General features: G+C 44.0%; 1 protein-coding gene across 6 annotated transcripts in view; it reads right to left on the reverse strand.

The window, feature by feature from the left end:
- The window catches only part of NEK10 (NIMA related kinase 10), a 380,936-nt gene that overhangs the window by 295,159 nt on the left and 59,690 nt on the right, over window positions 1-26,087 (reverse strand). For all 6 annotated transcript variants that reach the window (XM_075586980.1, XM_075586978.1, XM_075586979.1 and 3 more), the window contains 2 exons: window positions 14,387-14,454; window positions 116-195 (listed from right to left, as the gene is read on the reverse strand). In XM_075586980.1, coding sequence (XP_075443095.1) covers window positions 116-195; window positions 14,387-14,454 — 148 coding nt within the window. The remainder of the gene's footprint in view (window positions 1-115; window positions 196-14,386; window positions 14,455-26,087) is intronic.

Below are 26,087 nucleotides of genomic sequence, written 5' to 3' on the forward strand. Positions count from 1 at the left end.
TTATATTTATTTCCTGCTGTACAATGATTGTTGTCTTTAACTGGCTAAACGTAATGTAGTACAGAAACCAAAATACTTTTTTCAAGTCTGTAATTTTAACATTACTGTAACTCACCTTTCTGCTAAACTTGTAAGAGCAAGTAGGGCTCCCAATAACACATTACTGTCTCTGGCAGCCAAAAGCTTTACCAGTGTCTGAAAATTAAAGGGATAAAAGATGCTTTCATCAAAATTTGTGTATATGTATATATACAGTACTGTATATGTATGTATATCTTTATTTATATAGCGCCATTAATGTGCATAGAGCTTCACAGTAGTAATACAGGTGACACTCATATAAATAACAAATAATACAAATAACAGATCATGGGAATAGGTGCTTCAGACATAAAAGCAACATTTCAGAAGAGGAGTCCCTGCTCCGAAGAGCTTACAATCGAATTGGTAGGTAGGAAGAACGTACAGAGACAGTAGGAGGGCATTCTGGTAAGTGCATCTGCAAGGGGCCAAGCTTTATGTATCAGGTGTATAGTATTAGCTGCGGAGCTACTCATATGCTTCTTTAAACAAGTGTGTCTTAAGGTGGGTCTTAAAGGTGGATATAGAGGGTGCTAGTTGAGTATTGAGGGGAAGGGCATTCCAGAGGTGTGGGGCAGTCAGTGAGAAAAGTTTAAGGTGGGAGAGGGCTTTAGATAGAAAGGGGGTAGAAAGAAGACATCCTTGAGAAGAACGCAAGAGTCTGGATGGTGCATAACGAGAAAATAGGGCCGAGATGTAAGGAGGGGCAGAAGAGTGTAAAGCTTTAAAAGTGAGGAGAAGAATGTAGTGTGAGATGCGGGATTTGATCGGAAGCCATGAGAGGGATTTCATGAGGGGAGATGGTGAGACAGATCTAGGAAAAAGTAGAGTGATTCTGGCAGCAGCGTTTAGGATAGATTGTAGGGGAGACAGGTGAGAGGCAGGAAGGCCGGACAGCAAGAGGTTACAGTAATCAAGACAGGAGAGAATGAGGGCCTGAGTCAGAGTTTTAGCAGTCGAGCAACAGAGGAAAGGGCGTATCTTTGTTATATTGCAGAGGAAAAAGCGACAAGTTTTAGAAATGTTTTGAATGTGAGGGGCGAATGTGAGAGAGGAGTCGAGTGTAACCCCTAGGCAGCGTGCTTGGGCTACTGGGTGAATGATTGTAGTTCCAACAGTAATGTGGAAGGAGGTAGTAGGGCCAGGTTTGGGAACTTTTAGGCGCACGTGCCCGTGAAAGTTCCATCCCTGGTGAACATATTGTATGTATGCATGTATGTATGTATGTATGTATGTGTATGTGTATGTATGTATGTGTATGTGTATGTATGTATGTGTATGTGTATGTGTATGTAGATAGATATATATATATATATATAGATAGATAGATAGATAGATAGATAGATAGATATATATATATATATATATATATATATATATATATATATATATATATATATATATATATATATATAAAATAGATTTTACCAGATTGGAGTCCGGAAAAAACGAGACAGCACACAGTCCAGTAGTTCCAATAAAGCTGTATTCAGAGTAACATGGCACCACCTCCAACGTTTCGATCACCCAAGCGTGACCTTCCTCAGGGACGTGCAATAAGTGAATGCTACAGATCCCCCTTATGTACCCATACTGATTAAACAATAAAGTGAAATCACCCGTGTAAAAACAAACTTACCCGCGAAACCGCGCTGCTGTGACCCGCAGGGATGTATTGGAACGCATCGCCATCTTGGATATGCTAAACACCCTATCCGAAACCAACTACGTTGGCTGGTATAGTACATATGCGACTCGCAGCAAACCTAGACACTCCGCGCATGTGCGAGTTCGCCGTGTCTCGCCCAAGCTGTATTTGCCTGTAACCTAGAGATCACTGTGTCCCTATACTGGCGGTTCGCGCATGCGCGAATCCCACAGTGTCCCATGATATAATACTACATGATGCCTGTGTCTCACTGTGTGTCTGACTGCGTTCCTATTGCAAGCAATAAGTGTACATGCGCACAACTGTTGCCTAAACTTCCTATGGTCAGCGTGACACTGGCACAAAAAGTAGGACTGGTGTAATTTGGTGCATCCACAGAGTGGGCAACATACCATAACTGCAAATAAGTTATAAAACCCTATTGTGTGGTGTATTAATGACATTACACCATATCCAAAAGGACATGCTCCAACACATGACTGCATGGCCCACAAGCAAAAATAAAAAAAATATAAAAAAATACAAAACTGACATTTATAAAAATATGTGCATCATATTATGGTGTTGTGTTTTAACTGTACCACTATAATAAATACTGTACTATAATTACATTGACCAATACAGTCTAAAATCGACAAAACTGATACCATGTGTGGTCAAACCAATCCATTCCTTGATAGAGGGACCATTAAGCATATGACGTGCAGGTCCAACATGACATGATCAAAAAGACAAGAGTACATCCAACTGGAGCAACGACGGACGTCGCACTCCTTTATCTATCTCTGTCCTAAAACAGCATATCGCTAACATGCTGAATCAACATAATGGACATTTTACAATATCAACTGCATCTTGATGTATCAAAATTCTCAAAGTGGGACACAATAAACACGCTTGATGCACACACCATAACCCGGGAGTGACTTTGTGAGGATAACATAACAAGGGCACATAAAGCTATAACGCATAAAGGAGAAAAAGAAAAAAACTCGAAACAAATATACAGAGAACAGTTTTTCATCAAACTTAAAATGTCCAATTCAAGATTCCATTATAAGAAACACCCCAACGAAAAATCTTCGTTTAGGCCAAACGGTGCCACTGTCTTTAGCTCAAAGATATGCCTCGCTTCACTTTGCAGTAAAAGTCTGTTTCTATCGCCCCCTCTCGCGGGCGCTTGAATCTGCATAATGGGCATGCACCTAAATGTTGCCAAAGAATGTTTGAAGTCCCTGAAATGTTTGGCAACAGGGAGACATTTAAACTCCAAATCCTTGGCGTCTGTAGACAATGCTTTTCGAATTGTAGATCGATGAATGGCTATACGCTCTTTGAGCATCCGCACTGTTTTCCCAATATAGAGTAAACCACATGGGCATTTGATCAAATATATGACAAATTTTGATTCACAATTCAGATGTTGGTGAATTTTGATTTTAGTCCCACTATGTGGATGGCAATAGAAAGGCCTCACCTGCATGTACTGGCAGTTTGTGCACCCCTTACACCTGTAAGACCCAGGTTTTTGAATAAGCCATGTTTTGTCCTTGCTATATTTGTCAGTTGGATCTGCTTGCGTGATCATATCTCCAATGGACGGACCACGGCGAAAACAAAACAAGGGGGGTTCACGAAAGTGTTTGCCTATCTTGTCATCGTTTGTTAAAACATGCCAATTATCTCTAATACTACGTTGTATGCATGGGGATGCAGTGCTGAATGTGCTAATAACATTGAATCTTGTTTTGTTAGTTTGCTCTCCCAAATTGATGTTTGCACGATCTAAATTGTCTGTTGGGATCACACGGTCAAGGGCATCTTTGACATCGACAGGGCTGTATCCTCGCTCAAGGAACCTGTTTGCCATCTTGATGGGAGCTGGTTCCATCTCGTCAGGATCGCTAGTGATTCGCTTCACTCTTAATAATTGTGAATACGGAAGACCCTTTTTCAACGGGACCGGGTGGTGGCTTGTGGCATAAAGCAGTGTGTTTTTACCAGTAATTTTATGATATAACCTTGTGGCCAATTTATCACCTGCTTTGTACACCATCGTGTCCAAGAATGGTATCTCAAGTTCACTATAACACAACGTGAAACGTATTTTTGATGGAATATTGTTCAGATGGTTCACAAAATTCTGTAGTTCCACAATAGACCCACTCCAAACAATAAAAATATCGTCAATGTAGCGTAAAAACTTTCTGATGTAATGTGCATTGGGCGCATCGCATAAAATGTGGGTTTGCTCATACATGTCCATGTATAAGTTGGCGTACGATGGAGCCATGTTTGAGCCCATGGCTGTCCCACTGAGTTGTAGATAGTATGATTTTTCAAACCTGAAGAAGTTTTTGTTTAAAATAACTTCTATCAAGAGTAGTAAGAATTCCGACGGGGGGCCGGTCCGTGAAGTACTTGTTATCAACTTACTCTTGATAGCCTCTAGGCCCTCTTTATGCGGGATGTTCGTATAAAGGCTTGCTACATCGAGGGTAGCCAATATGCACCCAGATGGATCAAATGCTAGATTGTTGATATGCTCCATGAAATTAGTAGTGTCCTTGACATATGTAGCCATGCCAGCCACCAACGGTTGTAGGTAGAAGTCAACGTATTGCGAAATCGGATGGCACAGTGACGTCCGAGCTGAGATGATTGGTCGACCTGGCGGGTGCGTTGTAGATTTATGAATCTTAGGGATCGTATACATGACAGGCATTTTCGGATGCTGCTGGGTAAGGAATCCGCCAGTGTCTTCCGAGATCCATCCATTAGATATGCCCATTCGTATTATTGTATCGATTTCCACTTTGTAAGCCACAGTGGGGTCTTTGGCCAGCTGTTTGTACGTCTCAGTGTCTCCCAGTTGGCGCAACACCTCCTCTTTGTAGTAGAGGTAATCCAAAATGACGATTCCACCGCCTTTATCGGCGGCCCGGATGATGATACTTTTGTTGTTTCTCAAGGACTTGACAGCCAGTCTTTCCTCATTCGTCAAATTAAAGAAGCTGGTTTTCTGCGTCTTTATCTTGCTTCTTGTGGCTTTACCTAGAAGGTTCATAAAGGTTGCAATACTGGGATTAGACACTTGTGGATCGAACGTACTTTTTTTTTTTGGAATCGTCATTTTGGATTACTACTGGACTGTGTGCTGTCTCGTTTTTTCCGGACTCCAATCTGGTAAAATCTATTTTTTACATGTGCATATGGGACAAGCATCAGCATTTTTTCAATTGTTTACAGTGTGCCAACTGAGTGTGATTTTTTCATATATATATATATATATACAGTGTTCAACAATTATATACATTTACTCGCCCGGGGCGGGTGGATTTAACCCCCGGGCGAGTAAATATTGGCCCAAGCAGCACACATGTGTTTTTTAAATATCCCGCGCTCGCGCTGCTGCTTTTCCCGCGTTTGCGCTGGAGGAAAAAAAAAAAAAAGCCGGAGGTGGGTTCATGTTGTTGGGGGAGATTACCCCGCCTGCGGCTCTCTGAGCAGTGGCCTCCCTCCTCAGCGCTTCCACTCCTCCCCCTTCCGGCAGCCAGCCCTTCCACGCCTGTCTGCCTCAGGCCCCTGCAGGGCCATCTGTCGCCCCCCCTCCCTCCCATCGGGTCATCTGTCAAATTCGGGCCATCCTCCCCCCCCCCTACCACCCATCGGGCCATCCTCCCCCACCCTCCCATCGGGCCATCCGCAATCGGGCCATCCTCCCCCCCTCCCATCGGGCCATCCGCCCCCCCCCTCCCATCAGGCCATCCGCCCCCCCTCCCATCGGGCCATCCCCCCCCCCCTCCCATCGGGCCATCCGCCCCCCCTCCCATCGAGCCATCCGCCCCCCCTCCCATCAGGCCATCCGCCCCCTCTCGTATCGGGCCATTCGCCCCCCCCCTCCCATCGGGCAATCCATCAGCCCTGCTCTTCTCCTGCTCTGATGGCCAGCTCAGATGTTAGCAGGGGAAATCCCCTAACCGGAGCTACTCCCTGCTCTAAGCAGGGGAAATCCCTCACCCGGTGCTGCCCCCGCTGCCATGTGCGACCCCTCCTGCCGTGTGGGGGGCCCACTGCCGTGCAGGTGAGTGTTTGTGTGTGTGTGTGTGTGTGTGTGTGTGTGTGTGTGTGTGTGTGTGTGTGTGTGTGTGTGTGTGTGTGTGTGTGTGTGTGTGTGTGTGTGTGTGTGTGAGTGACAGACTGTGTGTGTGTGTGTGTGTGTATTTGTCTGAGAGAGTGTCTGTGTGTCTGTTAGTGTGTCACCCTCTCTCTCTCTCTCCCTCTCCCTGTGTCACCCTCTCCCTCTCCCTGTGTCACCCTCCCTCTCCCTGTGTCACCCTCTCCCTGTGTCACCCTCTCCCTCTCCTTGTGTCACCCTCTCCCTGTGTCAACCTCTCCCTGTGTCACCCTCTCCCTGTGTCACCCTCTCCCTGTGTCACCCTCTCCCTCTCCCTGTGTCAGCCTCTCCCTGTGTCACCCTCTCCCTGATTCACCCTCTCCCTGTGTCACCCTCCCTCTCCCTGTGTCACCCCTCTCCCTGTGTCACCTACCCTCTCCCTCTCCCTGTGTCACCCTCTCCCTCTCCCTGTGTCACCCTCTCCCTCTCCCTGTGTCACCCTCCCTCTCCCTATGTCACCCTCCCTCTCCCTGTTTCACCCACCCTCTCCCTCTCCCTGTGTCACCCTTTCCCTGTGTCACCCTCTCCATGTGTCACCCTCTCCCTGTGTCACCCTCTCCCTGTGTCACCCTCTCCCTGTGTCACCCTCTCCCTCTCCCTGTGTCACCCTCTCCCTCTCCCTGTGTCACCCTCCCTCTCCCTGTGTCACCCTCCCTCTCCCTGTGTCACCCTCCCTCTCCCTGTTTCACCCACCCTCTCCCTCTCCCTGTGTCACCCTTTCCCTGTGTCACCCTCTCCCTGTGTCACCCTCTCCCTGTGTCACCCTCTCTCTGTGTCACCCTCTCTCTGTGTCACCCTCTCTCTGTGTCACCCTCTCCCTGTGTCACCCTCTCCCTGTGTCACCCTCTCCCTGTGTCACCCTCTCCCTCTCCCTGTGTCACCCCCTCCCTCTCCCTGTGTCACCCCCTCCCTCTCCCTGTGTCACCCTCCCTCTCCCTGTGTCACCCTCCCTCTCCCTGTGTCACCCACCATCTCCCTGTGTCACCCACCCTCTCCCTGTTTCACCCACCCTCTCCATCTCCCTGTGTCACCCTTTCCCTGTGTCACCCTCTCCCTGTGTCACCCTCTCCCTGTGTCACCCTCTCCCTGTGTCACCCTCTCCCTGTGTCACCCTCTCCCTCTCCCTGTGTCACCCCCTCCCTCTCCGTGTCACCCTCCCTCTCCCTGTGTCACCCTCCCTCTCCCTGTGTCACCCTCTCCCTGTGTCACCCTGTCCCGCTCCTGTCACCCTCCCTCTCCGTGTCACCCTCTCCCTGTGTGACCCACCCTCTCCGTCTCCCTGTGTCACCCTCTCCCTGTGTCGCCCTCTCCCTGTGTCGCCCTCTCCCTCTCTCTGTCACCCTCTCCCTCTTTCTGTCACCCTCTCCCTCTCTGTCACCCTCTCTCTCTCTGTCACCCTCTCCCTCTCTCTCCCTCTCTCACCCTCCCTCTCCCTGTGTCACCCTCCCTCTCCCTGTGTCACCCTCCCTCTCCCCGTGTCACCCTCCCTCTCCCTGTGTCACCCTCCCCCTCTCCCTGTCACCCTCCCCCTCTCCCTGTCACCCTCCCTCTCCCTGTCACCCTCCCTCTCCCTGTCACCCTCACTCTCCCCCTCCCTCTCCCTGTGTCACCCACCCTCTCCCTGTGTCACCCAACCTCTCCCTGTGTCACCCACCCTCTCCCTGTGTCACCCTCCCTCTCCCTGTGTCACCCTCCCTCTCCCTTTGTCACCCTCCCTCTCCCTGTGTCACCCTCTCCCTGTGTCACCCTCTCCCTGTGTCACCCTCCCTCTCCCTGTGTCACCCTCCCTCTCCCTGTGTCACCCTCCCTGTGTCACCCTCCCTGTGTCACCCTCCCTCTCCCTGTGTCACCCTCTCCCTCTCCCTGTGTCACCCTCTCCCTCTCACCCTCTCCCTGTGTCATCCTCTCCCTGTGTTACCCTCTCCCTGTGTCACCCTGTCCCGCTCCCTGTCACCCTCCCTCTCCGTGTCACCCTCTCCCTGTGTGACCCACCCTCTCCGTCTCCCTGTGTCGCCCTCTCCCTCTCTCTGTCACCCTCTCCCTCTCTCTGTCACCCTCTCCCTCTCTCTGTCACCCTCTCCCTCTCTCTGTCACCCTCTCCCTCTCTCTCTCTGTCTCCCTCTCCCTCCTCTGTCTCCCTCTCCCTCTCTCTGTCTCCCTCTCTCTGTCTCTGTCTCCATCTCTCTGTCTCCCTCTCCCTCTCTGTCGCACTCTCTTCTTCGCTCTCTCTGTCGCACTCTATCTTTGTCTCTCATTCTCTCAGTGTGTGTGTCTCTCATTCTCTCTCTTTCTCGCTCTTTCTCCGTGTGTCTCTCTTTCTCTCTCTTTCTCTGTGTCTCTCTTTCTCTCTGTGTGTGTGTGGGGGTGTGTGCCGCTCTCTGTGTGTGTGTGTCTGTCTGTCTGTCTCTCTCTGTCTGTCTCTCTCTGTGAAGCGCCGACGTCCAGACACTGGTTAAGGACTTCAGGAAACTAGTCATTCACATCTGGCTTTTATTTCTAGATCCGACATTGACACACACACACACACACACACACACACACACACACACACACGTCTAATTGTAGTATAATGTAATACAATAAATACATTTATGTCAAAAATGAATGTTGTTCTGACTAGGAATTTATTAAATGTATTTTATTTATATATTTTATTTTAAAGCGGGGTTGGGGGCGGGACTAGGGGTGGAGTTGGGGGCGGGACTAGGGGCGGAGTTGGGGGCGGGACTAGGTGGCGAGTAGATTTTTTGGTTGCGCGAGTAGATTTTTGGGTGATTTGTCGAACACTGTATATATATATATATATATATATATATATATATATATATTAGTGTGTGTTTATATATGTTTATGTTGATAGATACAGGGCTCGACAAATGCACTTGCCCCCTCGCCTGGGACGAGTGCATTTTGCCTGCTCGGTAGTGTTACCGGCGGCATTGTATGGCGTCTCCCTACATTCTCTTGATTCTTCCCCAGCCACTTCCGTGTCACCGCTGCAGCTCCAGTAGAGATGACTGTGTGGCGTCAAATGATGCCACATTGCCATGACATCGGGATGCTAAGTGATGTCAAGAAGTCACGCAGCGTCAGCGGAGACACAGAAGTTGCTGGGGATTAATCAGGAGAATGCCGGGAGACACCGCACCCTGCCGCTGCACCCCGCCACCGGTAATACTCGCTAGCAGGTAAAATGAGGGGGGTGAGTGAGGTTTCTTGTGGGGGCAAGTGTTTTTTTTTTTTAATTTGTCGAGCCCTGGAGATATATATGTAACCAGGTCCTCCGTTTCCTCCCCTTGCCTCCGCTGAGCGCAGGGACCCCCGCTGCGCAGCGGGAATTACCGGTGGGTCGATCGCATCACTGGCAGCTCCCGTAGCAGGGCACCACCATTTTGCGCATAGCCACGCATGCGCAGCAGTGCCAGGAGTTGCGGCGGCCATGAATGATGTTGTGCATGCGCAGGACAAGCACGCAAAGTGGGGCCGATAAGATTAAGGCTCTGAATAGGGTCTACAAGTCCCATGAGTCTTAGTAACAGTCACCTGACCATGCCAGCCAATAGGGCTCTAGGATTGTACTGAGAAGGGAAGTAGGAAGCTGACAGTGGAGCACGAGTGTCAGTAGGTGCCAGGAGAGGATAGGGGAAGGTGGTGCAGAGAGGCAAGTAGCCTCTCAATTAGGCCAGCACCCCCTAGGCCCCAGTTAAGGCCCTGAGACACCACCAGTTTGTGGCTGTTGTAGGGAAAGCCCCTTAGATAGGGACCTTGTCTGGTTAGTGATTAGTGCTAGTCAGGGACACAGCTACTGTGCTGAGTCTGGGACCAGACTATTCGATTGAAGATAAAGACTATCCTCACGCTAGAGGCTCTCCCTGTGGTGTGAGCCCATCGCAGAGGACATTGTGGGATCGGCATGTACCTCTGCATCTACGTGCACCAACAACTCCGTATAGTACAGGCGCTGATCACGCCTAGAGGGGCGGGCTCCTTTTTGGGGACACTTGGAGGGTTATGTGTCCAAGGGGGTTCCTACAATACTGTGGACACGGTGTATAGATGTACCCATTAGCGCACTGTTTAGTTTAGTTTAGTTCAGAGAATAGTAAAAGTTGTTATTGACATCTGTGTATTGTTATTAGTGATTCTTGACCAGGGTAATCTCACACTCTTTGGGATCCTGGGCAAGTGGAGGCGCTACCAGTTACTATATTGATGCCTCAGGCCCCCCGTGGCGGAGGCCCAGATCTCTCTGATCCAGCAGGTGAAACTAGCACCAGTAGACCCTATATGTTAGAGGGAAAGAGGGCTACATATATATATGTATATATATGTATGTATGTATATATGTATATGTATATATATGTATATGTATATATATATATATATATATGTATATACTAGCTGAGAGACCTGGCGTTGCCCGTGAGTTAAATTTCCCGCTAGGAGGTGGAGGGGGGGGGGGGGGGACAGTGGACAGGAGGGGGGGAGACAGGGGACAGTGGACAGGAGGGGGGGAACAGTGGACAGGAGGGGGGGACAGTGGACAGGAGGGGGGGGCCAGGAGGGGGGGGCAGTGGACAGGAGGGGGGGCAGTGGACAGGAGGGGGGGGACAGTGGACAGGAGGGGGGGGGGACAGTGGACAGGAGGGGGGGGACAGTGGACAGGAGGGGGTGGGGGGGCAGTGGACAGGAGGGGGGGGACAGTGGACAGGAGGGGGGGACAGTGGACAGGAGGGGGGGAAAGTGGACATCCACTCCCCCTGTATGTTTCTCCGCTCCCACCTCTCTCTCCGCTCCTCCCCCCCCCCCCATGTGCAGCTCCGGTCCCCACCCTACAGTGTCTGACACACACACACACAGTGTCACACACACACACACACACACACACACACACACACACACACACACACACAGTGACACATACACACACACAGTGTCACACACACACAGTGACACACACACAGCATCACACACACACAGTGTCACACACACACACAGTGACACACACACACACACAGTGACACACACACACACACACACACAGTGACACACACACACACATATGTCACCTCTCTGTTTCCCACCTCCCAGCGGCGCCGCCGCGAGGCAGCTACAGGAAGAAGGGGGTCCTTCCAGGCACCGCCATCTTAGGCACTCTGCACCGCGAGGCTGCCCACTGCCTGTCCCCCCACCGGGGAGGGAGTGAAGTGAGCGCCGGGGAGTGAAGTGAGCACCGGGGAGTGAAGTGAGCGCCGGGGAGTGAAGTGAGCGCCGGGGAGGGAAGTGAGTGCCGGGGAGGGAAGTGAGCGCCGGGGAGGGAGGTGAGCGCCGGGGAGGGAGGAGGTGAGCGTCGGGAGGGAGGTGACTGAGCGCCGGGGAGGGAGGTGACTGAGCGTAGGGGAGGGAGGTGACTGAGCCCCGGGGAGGGAGGTGAGTGTGATGGGGGGGGGAGTGTGTGTGTGTGTGTGTGTGTGTGTGTGTGTGTGTGTGTGTGTGTGTGTGTGTGTGTGTGTGTGTGTGTGTGTGTGTGTGTGTGTGTGTGTGTGTGTGTGTGTGTGTATCCGAGGGGGAAGCGAGTGGCAGTTGGGTGATGTCAGACCCACCAATCTGATTGGCCAGAGGCTGAGGACCAATCAGATTCACCGCAGATAGCACTAACCTTTCGATTTTATATATTAAGATATGTGTGTGTATATATATATATATATATATATATATATATATGTGTAGCCCTTTTTCCATTAAATATATATATATATATATATAATGGATTTTCTAATTCAAGAATATGTTCCTTGATTACTGTTCTATATCTCTCCTCAAGTCTTCTGGGCAACATTTTGTATGAACCCTCTTTAAGATACCTGGAGACAGGTTCTATAAAGTCATTTCTTACTATTTTACTTTATGCTTTTTGTTTAATTTTATTTTTCAAGCTTGAAAAAGGAGGTTCACGTCCTGTCAACCGATTTTAACTCAGCTTTTATATTGCATGTACTGTACTGTATATTGTCTTTCAAAAGAACTACAGCTGCGACACCCTTTATTCTAAATCAGCCGAAGCCGCGCCGCTCTGATAACCGCGGCCAGACACGCTGTTTTCTTATTCTTATTAAATAAGCGTACACTGGCGACACACTTTATTCGAGCTTGGCTAGTCCCACGAATTCGGGTATACCCGGGTGTATTGAGGTTTGTGACTGTTTTCTGCCCGAGTGCATTGAGTTATTTTCCAAGCAGGGATTGAAGCATTTTATTCCCGCTGGCTGCAATACTGCACAGTATATATATATATATAGTGCATTACAATTCATGAATTTATGCCATCTGGTAGACACGTGAAGCATTGCAGCCTATTAAATCCTAATCATTATCATTTAACAGATCAGCCGCCCATCAGCCAGGCATGAACCCAGGCTGGGAAGGCAAACGCAACGGGGCTTGTCAGAGGTGAGGAGCGGCGCATTCCAGGTATCTGCCAGGTACATACCGGGTATTTGCTCGAATAAAGTGTGTCGGTGCAGTACGTTAAGTCGGGCTTTTTGAACACGTACTGTGGCGGTGTACTCATCTCGGAATGCTGAACAAAACTGTAGAACACCAGACACTGTGCATTGAGTTTTTAATATGAAACGCCTAAATTGATACAGTATTGTAATTTCTTCAGTACCAAGGTCAATTCACAATGGACCACTGTGGTATTTTTTAAACACCTGCAAGTCGACACATTACTGAAGCACATGTACAGTACTGTAGTGTACACATTAGAATTCATTACAATTCATGAATATCTGCCATCTGGCGGATACGCGAAGAATTGCACCCAATAAAATCCAAACCATTATCATTAAACAGATCAAACGCAAGTGACGGTCGGCATGAATACGGCATGAACGCGGTGAAGCACGTGGCATTCTGAAAAAAACACCGCACAATAACTGAGAAGTGTTACAGTAAAATAAAAGCTGCCGCGGCTGTATATGGAAGTTGCCAAAACAAATCGACACTGATACATTTTATACCGTAAGCCATCAGTTTATTATATCTATCAGTACTGTAAAATGTGAAACTATTATAAATAACAAATCTATTTTTTTAATTGGTGCATTACCACAGCACTCAATGGGCAAATTATATAGTTAATGCACAAGTTTAGATGAGAAGATGAAGATAGACAAACATTGTCCATCTCATCATTTACCAGATCGTATGCATTCATCACATTTTTGTCATCCCTCTGAATTTATCGAAACAAGGCCAAAACAAGTAGACAAAGAAATAGAACATACAGTATTATACAGAGACCTAACATCTGCTTCTATGCAGTCTGACTGAATATTACATGTCACAACTAACAGATCAGTATTACCACTTCTCAAAGACATAAATTACCTATATATAATATCTACAGAATTACATAAATATACTTGTGGGTAGAAAAGCACTTTACTTTCATGTTAAACACCCATTTTAGGTGGTTGTTCTATTCAACACACAAACCCTGCAAGCCAAAATTATTCACTTCAGATTTAATATATCAAAAATGCCAACGCTTACATATACAAGCAGGATAAAACTTCTCCTGTAGGACATTATCTTTCTCAGAGGATTGCTACAGTACTTAGTGGGCCACACGTGGCCTACAGTTAGATGGCGGGAAAATACAGACATGCTATACAGATGATGATCCGGCTTTACTGTACTCTTACTGGCACGGACAACTTGTGATCCTCAGCAGAGGATCACCACATACAGTATACACAAATAACACAATCCCCAATAATGCTGCACAGGTGTAAGTCAATGTCAGTGTGCGTTAGCCACCGTATCCTGGGATACTGGCTTTGTGTGGGAGCTTGTAGTGTACTAACTGTTGCAGTCTTGTACTTTGAAAAGGGTGCTTCTGTACCGCTGTGTTTTGTAGCAGTTAAGGGTCCCCTCCGATGTCGCTCGTACGCTCTATCACGGTCTGACTGTAACCCGTTACCCCTGCTGCCATGTGCACTCATGCACACTCTACCATCCTCGACCAAACCTGATAGTACTCAGGTCAGTGCAGATCTGATCCCTCCCCCCACCCCCCTTTAAAGGCTCCTCTGCCTCTTAATCCCTCCTCTTCCACAACCGTTATCATTGGCTACTATCATATCCATTTCCCGTCACATGTCCATAGCACATTGGAGAGGAATCTGTCAGGTAGCAGAGCAAGTATGTGGATCCCATCCTACAGGGGGTTACAAAATACAATCCTAAAAAAAGAGCATAAGAAGGACATCACTAGTAGTTCCTATTTTGTTTTCTCCAAAACCAACATCATTGCTATTCCTGATTTCTGGTAACATCCATATTATTCCCCAAATGCATATTTTGTGTTGCCTTTGGAAAGATCAATGAAAATTTGAATTTGTAGGAAAACACATAGATAAAATGAACAGTTACCATTTTTGCCGATAACTTACTTTCTGTGCTCCACTTGCTATGACCCACTCTCTTTGATCTTTAACAGAAGCCAATTTCTGAAAAATATCTGCAAAAAATGAAAACAATATACTGTATATATGTAGGTATATATATATATATATATATATATATATATATATATATATATATATATATATATATGTAAAACACACAGATGAAAGGGACAAAGACAATCCCCTTATTAGCACTCTAAATTACACCTAAAGAAAATCTACTAATAAAGATTATATTGAAAGAACCAGATGCTCTGCCGAGTCAGAAAAATGAACAAGATTTTATTAGGATAACAGCAAGACACACTAACTTAAAAACATAAATATACTAAAGACAGCCTGAAAAAATATATGTATCAAAAAAATAAATATATGGAAAAAGGACTATTAATCAAATAAATAAACTATATGTGAAACAAAAAGACTAGAATGTGTCTAAATCAAATATAAATAATGACACCAAAATAGCTTAATGTAACCAAAAATGGTAATACAAAGTCATATAAATCCCTACTGGCATGAATGCCTAATAGAGAGATATACTTGATGGATTATGGCATTGGGAAAATTATATGATCAATGACCCAGTATACAGCCAGGAATAATAATATAGTACCAAAAAAGGGGGAGAAAAACACACAGGGAAAAATTATATATCTAATAATCATACCCTGACCAGCAATTCCCAAAAATGAAAACAATGAGAACTGATGCAGCAAACAAAATATACAACTGTTAAGGACATACTAGCAAACAGAGTCATACATAAGGAAAACACCACAGTGCACAGCACTGCAAGGACAAGTAATGCCCAAACAGCAAAAAGAGTTAATACTCAGCTGCAGCTGGATTGCGTGAGGCATGTGTCCATAGAGTTGTAAAAGATGTTTTCCAATGCTTGCTCATAACAGAAATAAAGAAAGTCCAAAATACGGCAACAGATCCATAACGAGTCCTTCCAAATAAAGATTACATGAGGGCTGTCAAATAGTAAACACTCAACGCGTTTCACCCGTCGGTGGGCTTCTTCCCGGAGTGGTAAAACTTAAAGTGAAGGCGAGCAGTGTTTTATAGGAGGTGAGGTAATCAGTTGCAGCATTGTGAGTATTTCCCCGTCCAATTGGAGATGCTAGCTTATTTCAGTTGCGTCACGCGCACCCATGCAGGCAATAATGTAATTGCTTTAAGCGACAACAGATTGAGCCGATATACTCGCAGTGGTGCGCATGCGCATATCATCTTTGCTATTAGCAGCCAAGATCACAACCAAAAAGCCTATGAATAGCCAAGATCACAAGAATAGATGAAAAAATTCCCTTAGGAACTTCTGAAGCAGTTACAAACATATTGAACAACAGCACCACTATTTTGTTTGCTGCCACTCTGTGCAATTCCCACAATTTGATTTTGCGTAAGATCGTGGGCAAAGGGCAGCAGACATATTTCAAAGAGTAGTGATACTGTTACATACACATAAATTATCTACACCACTATTCTTCATAGTCATAGTTGTGTCAATAGTATAATACTACCAATGTTTGTTAGCAGTTTCTAAAGACATATATCAGCTTTTATCAGTCATTGCATAACACTACATCTGGATAGGTGATGTTCCCATCCCGGTGATGACTTTGAAGCAGAGGTTGTGCAAGATCAGACGTCATTAAATGATGTATTAGATGACGTCATCAGCCGATCACATCAAGGACTAAAGTACTTAGGGGGATCAATTCATGTGTAGGTGCACTGACGAAAGAAGGACATACATGTTAAAGAGATAAAGCTATGTTATATTTAAAGCTATTATAAAGCACATTTCAGAATTGATGAAATAAATGAAAGAGTAGATGTTCACATTTTATCATTAAAAATAATTTATAAGTTTAAAAAGATAAATAGTAAAACAGAGAGGAAACGAAATAATATATAATTTTGCAATTCTAATTTCAAGGCTAAGGGCACGCTACTCCACTGATTTATGGAGATTTTGTTAGAGCTTCAATATTTCTTATATGTACAAATTTGAATAATAAGCTACAGAAACATAGCGAAATCTAAGGAGTCGTTATGTCCCATGGGCTGCATAGTGTTGAGGAGAACGATCCAGCGACATTCCTTCTTAAGGAGTGCTTTCTCCAAATCCCCACCCCTAATGACTAGGGCCACTTTATCAAAAGCAAATGCTGACAGACACGTACTGTCAGACGCATGATATTGTAGGAAATGTCTGGCTACAGATGTTATCTTTTTAAATTAGTCCAAATCCTGTTTTGCTGTTTTGATGTTTCTTGTATGTTCAAGGACCCTAAAGCGGACTTCACGTGTAGTCATGCCAATATATTTAAGGTCACAGGGACAAGTTAAACAGTATATTACACCTTTGGTCTTACAATTAAGGGTGTATCCAATGGTATACTGTTTTGTATGCTTACTGTTTAGAAACTTGTCTGTCTGTACCATATATTTACAGGCAGAGCAGCTGTTGCATTTAGAGAAGCCCTTTTTTCTAATGGACAAAAAGGTTTCGCTCGTATGGGGAACATAGTGACTATGCACAAGTCGGTCTTTGAGGTTAGGTGACCGTCGACTTGTCATGTTGACCCTGTCACCCACGCCTCCCTCAGTTCTCCGTCTTTACATAAGACTGGCCAGTGCTTCTGAAGAATAAGCTGAAGATCTTTCCACCTGTCATTATATGTACCAATGAAACGTGTTTTGGAGTCATGAGTCTTCATTTTAGGATGTAATAATGTAATGCGTTGGCTATTTGCACTATCCTGATACCCAGCATGAATATGTTTACTGCTATAGCCTCGGGATCTAAATCTCAGCAGCCCATTTCGTCGATGTGCTCAACCACAACAAACTTAATATCAAACTTACCTGCAAATCAAGCACTCAATCAGTGGATTTTCTGGATCTCAGGATCTTCATTGATGAGAGTGGCGGTATTGGTACTGATATTTTTAGAAAGTCTACCTCTACAAATTCAATCTTGCATGCTTCGAGTTTTCACCAGCAGCACCAGATTCGGGGCATTCCTCGCAGCGAATTTTTGAGGTTAAAGCGTAATTGCTCCACCGAGGATTGCTTTGAGTCTAGGGCTGCTGAGATGCGTACAAGATTTAGATCCCGAGGCTATAGCAGTAAACATATTCATGCTGGGTATCAGCATAGTGCAAATAGCCAACGCAAATGAAGACTCATGACTCCAAAACACGTTTCATTGGTACATATAATGACAGGTGGAAAGATCTTCAGCTTATTCTTCAGAAGCACTGGCCAGTCTTATGTACAGACGGAGAACTGAGGGAGGCGGTGGGTGACAGGGTCAACATGACAAGTCGACGGTCACCTAACCTCAAAGACCGACTTGTGCATAGTCACTATGTTCCCCATACGAGCGAAACCTTTTTGTCCATTAGAAAAAAGGGCTTCTCTAAATGCAACAGCTGCTCTGCCTGTAAATATATGGTACAGACAGACAAGTTTCTAAACAGTAAGCATACAAAACAGTATACCATTGGATACACCCTTAATTGTAAGACCAAAGGTGTAATATACTGTTTAACTTGTCCCTGTGACCTTAAATATATTGGCATGACTACACGTGAAGTCCGCTTTAGGGTCCTTGAACATACAAGAAACATCAAAACAGCAAAACGGGATTTGGACTAATTTAAAAAGATAACATCTGTAGCCAGACATTTCCTACAATATCATGCGTCTGACAGTACGTGTCTGTCAGCATTTGCTTTTGATAAAGTGGCCCTAGTCATTAGGGGTGGGGATTTGGAGAAAGCACTACTTAAGAAGGAATGTCGCTGGATCGTTCTCCTCAACACTATGCAGCCCATGGGACATAACGACTCCTTAGATTTCGCTATGTTTCTGTAGCTTATTATTCAAATTTGTACATATAAGAAATATTGAAGCTCTAACAAAATCTCCATAAATCAGTGGAGTAGCGTGCCCTTAGCCTTGAAATTAGAATTGCAAAATTATATATTATTTCGTTTCCTCTCTGTTTCACTATTTATCTTTTTAAACTTATAAATTATTTTTAATGATAAAATGTGAACATCTACTCTTTCATTTATTTCATCAATTCTGAAATGTGCTTTATAATAGCTTTAAATATAACATAGCTTTATCTCTTTAACATGTATGTCCTTCTTTCGTCAGTGCACCTACACATGAATTGATCCCCCTAAGTACTTTAGTCCTTGATGTGATCGGCTGATGACGTCATCTAATACATCATTTAATGACGTCTGATCTTGCACAACCTCTGCTTCAAAGTCATCACCGGGATGGGAACATCACCTATCCAGATGTAGTGTTATGCAATGACTGATAAAAGCTGATATATGTCTTTAGAAACTGCTAACAAACATTGGTAGTATTATACTATTGACACAACTATGACTATGAAGAATAGTGGTGTAGATAATTTATGTGTATGTAACAGTATCACTACTCTTTGAAATATGTCTGCTGCCCTTTGCCCACGATCTTACGCAAAATCAAATTGTGGGAATTGCACAGAGTGGCAGCAAACAAAATAGTGGTGCTGTTGTTCAATATGTTTGTAACTGCTTCAGAAGTTCCTAAGGGAATTTTTTCATCTATTCTTGTGATCTTGGCTATTCATAGGCTTTTTGGTTGTGATCTTGGCTGCTAATAGCAAAGATGATATGCGCATGCGCACCACTGCGAGTATATCGGCTCAATCTGTTGTCGCTTAAAGCAATTACATTATTGCCTGCATGGGTGCGCGTGACGCAACTGAAATAAGCTAGCATCTCCAATTGGACGGGGAAATACTCACAATGCTGCAACTGATTACCTCACCTCCTATAAAACACTGCTCGCCTTCACTTTAAGTTTTACCACTCCGGGAAGAAGCCCACCGACGGGTGAAACGCGTTGAGTGTTTACTATTTGACAGCCCTCATGTAATCTTTATTTGGAAGGACTCGTTATGGATCTGTTGCAGCATTTTGGACTTTCTTTATTTCTGTTATGAGCAAGCATTGGAAAACATCTTTTACAACTCTATGGACACACGCCTCACGCAATCCAGCTGCAGCTGAGTATTAATTCTTTTTGCTGTTTGGGCATTACTTGTCCTTGCAGTGCTGTGCACTGTGGTGTTTTCCTTATGTATGACTCTGTTTGCTAGTATGTCCTTAACAGTTGTATATTTTGTTTGCTGCATCAGTTCTCATTGTTTTCATTTTTGGGAATTGCTGGTCAGGGTATGATTATTAGATATATCATTTTTCCCTGTGTGTTTTTCTCCCCCTTTTTTGGTACTATATTATTATTCCTGGCTGTATACTGGGTCATTGATCATATACTTTTCCCAATGCCATAATCCATCAAGTATATCTCTCTATTAGGCATTCATGCCAGTAGGGATTTATATGACTTTGTATTACCATTTTTGGTTACATTAAGCTATTTTGGTGTCATTATTTATATTTGATTTAGACACATTTTAGTCTTTTTGTTTCACATATAGTTTATTTATTTGATTAATAGTCCTTTTTCCATATATTTATTTTTTTGATACATATATTTTTTCAGGCTGTCTTTAGTATATTTATGTTTTTAAGTTAGTGTGTCTTGCTGTTATCCTAATAAAATCTTGTTCATTTTTCTGACTCGGCAGAGCATCTGGTTCTTTCAATATAATCTTTATTAGTAGATTTTCTTTAGGTGTAATTTAGAGTGCTAATAAGGGGATTGTCTTTGTCCCTTTCATCTGTGTGTTTTACATAGTTTCTATTATCCCCTAGCACCATCAAGTTCTATACTCTCTTTAAACTGATTTTATTCGGGGTTTATATTTTATTTTACCCCTATAGTCAGCATTAATTTAAGGGCTTGAGTTAACCTCCAATATCAGGTGTTGAGCAACTTCCTTTTTTGTGTGTTATATATATATATATATATATATTATTATTATATATATATATAACAGTTCTAGTATGTACATATATACTCTAGGAGATAACATATGAATAAAAAAAGCAAAATGTGTCAGCATTACAATTTCTTTTAACAGAGAACAATAAATAGCAGAGGTTGAATTACAAGTTCAGATGTTGAACGCCATATCATCTGGTATGATGATATAAACATGACAAATTCAATGTTTGCAATAGGAATGATAATACATTTCTGCCCAAAACATTTCCAGCATTAATACATTTAATTTTTGCATATGGCAGAGTAATATTATCAATCCCCTGGCAGGTATAACTGACAGACCATTGTTTCAACCATTGAAAATCTGTTAAGGACTAACCATCATATTTACTTAGCACTGCTACTCCATAAGTCAGCGGTTCGTAAACTGGGGGGCGAGAGTTTGTCTGCGGGGAGCGCGGGGTTTACAGAGACCCCGCGCGCTTTGGGGAAGCGGCGAAGGCCTCTGTAAACTGCACTTACCTTGGCTCAGATGGCTTCTGGAGACGCGTCGCCATGGCAACGCGGCATCAAATGACGCCCAGATGTCAGAGCCGAGGTAATAGGAGGGGGTGAGGGACAGAGAGGGGAACAGCCGCAGGGGGGCGCAGGGAAAAAAGATTGCGCTCCCCTGTCACAAGTTACCAAATAAGTGGACTTTAAGGTGTCTAATGGCATAGAACCACTTATTAAATATAGCCCATACAGTATGCCAGGATTCACCAAGTTCTGGTACAGCTTTCATTACAAAGACATTCTGAATCTAAAAAAAGTGCAGGTAAGAGCCAACAAATGAATAAAGAGGATGAAAATTTTGATTTATGAGGAGAGGCTAGCTAAATTAGATTTGTTTACATTAGACAAGAGGTGTCTCACAGGGGATATGATAACTATATACAAATATATTCAGAGTCAATACAAGAAGCTTTCAAAATAACTTCTACCCAAGGGCAGTACACAGGGTAATCCCTTAAGGTTGGAGGAAAAGAGATTTCACCAACAACAAAGGAAAGGGTTCTTTACAGTAAGGGCAGTTAAAATGTGGAATTCATTACCCCATGGAGACTGTGATGGCACATACAATAGATATCTTCCAAAAAAGGTTGGACATCTAGTTTGGAAAGGTATACAGGGATATACCAAATAAGTAAACATGGGAAGGACGTTGATCCAGGGAGAAATCAGATTGCCATTATTGGAGCAAGGCAAGAATTTTTTTTTTCCTCATTATCATTGGATAATGTTTAACTGGAAGTTTTTTTTTCCGCCTTCCACATAATTAATATGCTGTAATAACACATTTAACATAGATTGAACTCAAGGAATATGTATCTTTTTTCAACCTCACCTACAATGTAACTATGTAATTAACCCATTGAGCGCCTGGGTAGCTTCTTAGGCTCTCACAATAAGAGCCTAGATAGCCTCATTGGCACTCAGAGGTGTTAATGAAATAAATAAAAATCACTTACCTGTCCATGCAGAGCTTATCTTCTTTAGGGTCTATGACCCGCAAGAGCTATTCCACACAGGCCCCATGACAGACCATACAAATACTCATAAAAAAGCCCCAAAAATGTAAAATGAATTCAAAGGTGACCACTTGACAGTGAAAAAAAAAAAAAGAAGCAATTTACAGTACAAAAGAGTGGCATTAAGAAAAAAGCAAAGTCTACAATGAAACCTACTCCTGGCATCCATATTTATTGGAGGTCCATCTTGATGGTAGCCATGGCTCCTCAATTGCATGAAGGATAATCCTCATATGATATTTGTTGAAAAAAAATGTTTTTCCTATTTTCAGATGCCCTGTCCTCTCACTGCTGTTGCCATGATATAGCCTGAAAACCATAGTAACTGACCATGTGTAAAATCAACCAATGTGGTTGGTGGATGTTCCCCTGTCACCGCCATTCGAAATGGCCGCACAGATTTTTGCTAACTTATGTGTTACCAAACAATGTTTATTTGTAAACATTTGTGATGCCATCTTGAAGAGCAGGCCTAGGATTAGTTCTAATTGGTGGCTGAATTTTTTTAAGTGACCACATTTGGATTAGTTTCAAATGGGGGACGGGGGCATTTTTTATTGTTAGTCATTGAGCCTGAGTGAAATCGTTCAGGATAGGGTCCCTCTACATAGATGGAGTAAGTGATTTTGATTTATTTCATTAAAACCTTTGAGTTCCAATTAAGCTACCTAGCTTCTCTTTGTGAGGGCGTATGAAGCCTCATAGACACAAGGTTTTTTTTCCTCCCCTTATCTATCTATATACAGTATATATATATATATATATATATATATATATATATATATATATATATATATATATATATATATATATATATATATATATATACATATACAGTATATATATATGTAACCATGCTGTAAAATGGCTACAGTCATCTCTCCTGCTGACAGTAAGGCCTGGTAAGTTATGGGCATGCCAGCAGTAATTATGGAGGTTTGCCCTCACACCCTGGTGAGGTGCCCTATGTATGGATGGGAGTGGTCACATGCTCTGAATCCATGATTAGTGATGTCAGTGTTCTGCCAGCCCCCAGAGGATACATAAGGCACAGCACTGCTCAAAAGTTAGCTCAGAGTTGTTGCTAAGCTGTTGGAAGGTTATGTAAGAAGTTATGAGACAAGGAGCAAGTCTGAGTGCAGGCTTGGGAGGAGACAGCTTATAAGACTGTGACCAGGGACCTGGCACAGGGACTATCTCCCTAAGGGGAGATAGGGAATCCACCAAATAGGGAAAGGACACCTTTCAAAGGGAAGTGCGGTGAACATGAGAGGCTAAGTACACCCACTGTGAGGGGCAGCTGGCCCGTCGCAAGTCAATAAAGATGATCCTGTTAAACCATACCCTTGTGTGTAAGTGTGGACTGATTACACAGAGGAGTGCACCACAGAGGAGTTCCTCACCAGGACCATCCACAAGCGGACGCTGGGATCCTGATGAGGTGGAGGCGCTGCACTGGATATAGGTAGGACTCATGCACACTACCTCAGCTTGAGTGAAAACAAAAACAGGACTTGCGCTCATAGGTGATTGTGATAGGAAAAGTGATTTACACATAAAAGGTATGTATAAAATAAACAATACAACCTTAACGGGTGAGGTTTTGTGCAGCTGGTCTGTGGGAATGGCTCAAACACCAAGGCTACATGGAAACAAAAAAAGAACAGCGCAAAAAAACCATTGTGTAGTGTATTAAAAAATTATTTATAGTATAAAGGTGAGTATTGCACGTACATCAACAATAAGGGTTAATAGCATGACATGTTAGGGACATGTTACCACTCTGTAGGCACAACAGGATTCAGACACCGGTTGCAGGACGTTCACCCTCAGAATGCTCTTGTATGATTCCAAAGTAAGCAGCTCAGCGTTGGGGAACCTTCCCACACCGTCACGGAGCTCTCAGCAGGGTTGATCGCCACGCTGCTTCCGGGTTACTCCACGCCGGCGTCTGACGTCATCAGACGGCGTCTCTATGCCGGTCGCGTCTTTGGTGCGTCACTGTCTCACACTCAGCAGTCCAGCGGCACACAGAGTCCCAAACACGTCCCGTAGCAGAACAAATGTTCGATTTAAAACCGCAATGGGGATACAAAAATATATGAATGAAGGAACGCGCCCTGTCCTACGCGTTTCGTACTTCCGTACTTCGTCAGGGAATGAAGGAGGAGGTTCCGAGGGCGGTTCTTATACACACAGCATTACTGCTATTGGCCGGGCTGATTGACTTCAACTCCCCCCACCTGGAGAGGCATTTAGTCGTCCCGTGGGGGCGCTCGATCAACAATTAAACATACATAAGATAAACACTAAAATTAATAAACTTTAATATCATACATTGATGCAGACAGGCTCTAAAAATAAAGAGACAAATGTTAAGCACACCGAAAAATCACACTTTAAAACGATGTATAATGCTATCTCACAGTTTAGAATAAACCATAGATTTACATATGACTTCTAACAAGTATATATAGCTTCATATGAAAATCTATATGATAATGAAATGGTGAAGGAATAGATCTTGGGGGATGGACATTAGTTATAGAAATTCAGAGAGAAAGAGTACCTAAATTAAACTTTTAATATTATAAAACTCGCAATTGAGTAAAAATAGTATATAGAACTGAAAACACTGGTATTAGGGATTAATTAAAAAAGAGACCATACGTCAATCTCCTCATTGAGACCTGATGGAGACAAAGTCTGGAGTTTATATATCCCCAAACTTTCGGTGTCCCTGTGGATATCAATATGTAGGGCGAACCAAAAGATTTCTAAGAGTGAGGATTCTAGAACACGCTAGAAATATTAGACTAGGATTTGAACAACATAGCGTGTCTAGGCATTTTAACATCAAACATGACTGTGACCCCTCACTCTTAACATATATAGGTATCCAGACTGTACAATCAGGAAGACGTGGTGGAGACAGAGATAAAAAACTGTCCAAACAAGAAAGTTTGTGGATATATAAACTCCAGACTTTGTCTCCATCAGGTCTCAATGAGGAGATTGACGTATGGTCTCTTTTTTAATTAATCCCTAATACAGTACCAGTGTTTTCAGTTCTATATACTATTTTTACTCAATTGCGAGTTTTATAATATTAAAAGTTTAATTTAGGTACTCTTTCTCTCTGAATTTCTATAACTAATGTCCATCCCCCAAGATCTATTCCTTCACCATTTCATTATCATATAGATTTTCATATGAAGCTATATATACTTGCTAGAAGTCATATGTAAATCTATGGTTTATTCTAAACTGTGAGATAGCATTATACATCGTTTTAATGTGTGATTTTTCGGTGTGCTTAACTTTTGTCTCTTTATTTTTAGAGCCTGTCTGCATCAATGTATGATATTAAAGTTTATTAATTTTAGTGTTTATCTTATGTATGTTTAATTGTTGATCGAGCGCCCCCACGGGACGACTAAATGCCTCTCCAGGTGGGGGGAGTTGAAGTCAATCAGCCCGGCCAATAGCAGTAATGCTGTGTGTATAAGAACCGCCCTCGGAACCTCCTCCTTCATTCCCTGACGAAGTACGGAAGTACGAAACGCGTAGGAGAGGGCGCGTTCCTTCATTCATATATTTTTGTATCCCCATTGCGGTTTTAAATCGAACATTTGTTCTGCTACGGGACGTGTTTGGGACTCTGTGTGCCGCTGGACTGCTGAGTGTGAGACAGTGACGCACCAAAGACGCGACCGGCATAGAGACGCCGTCTGATGACGTCAGACGCCGGCGTGGAGTAACCCAGAAGCAGCGTGGCGATCAACCCTGCTGAGAGCTCCGTGACGGTGTGGGAAGGTTCCCCAACGCTGAGCTGCTTACTTTGGAATCATACACCAGCATTCTGAGGGTGAACGTCCTGCAACCGGTGTCTGAATCCTGTTGTGCCTACAGAGTGGTAACATGTCCCTAACATGTCATGCTATTAACCCTTATTGTTGATGTACGTGCAATACTCACCTTTATACTATAAATAATTTTTTAATACACTACACAATGGTTTTTTTGCGCTGTTCTTTTTTTGTTTCCATGTAGCCTTGGTGTTTGAGCCATTCCCACAGACCAGCTGCACAAAACCTCACCCGTTAAGGTTGTATTGTTTATTTTATACATACCTTTTATGTGTAAATCACTTTTCCTATCACAATCACCTATGAGCG

The sequence above is a fragment of the Ascaphus truei genome, chromosome 2 (genome assembly GCF_040206685.1).
Source record: "Ascaphus truei isolate aAscTru1 chromosome 2, aAscTru1.hap1, whole genome shotgun sequence".
In the NCBI taxonomy this organism is placed as follows: domain Eukaryota; kingdom Metazoa; phylum Chordata; class Amphibia; order Anura; family Ascaphidae; genus Ascaphus; species Ascaphus truei.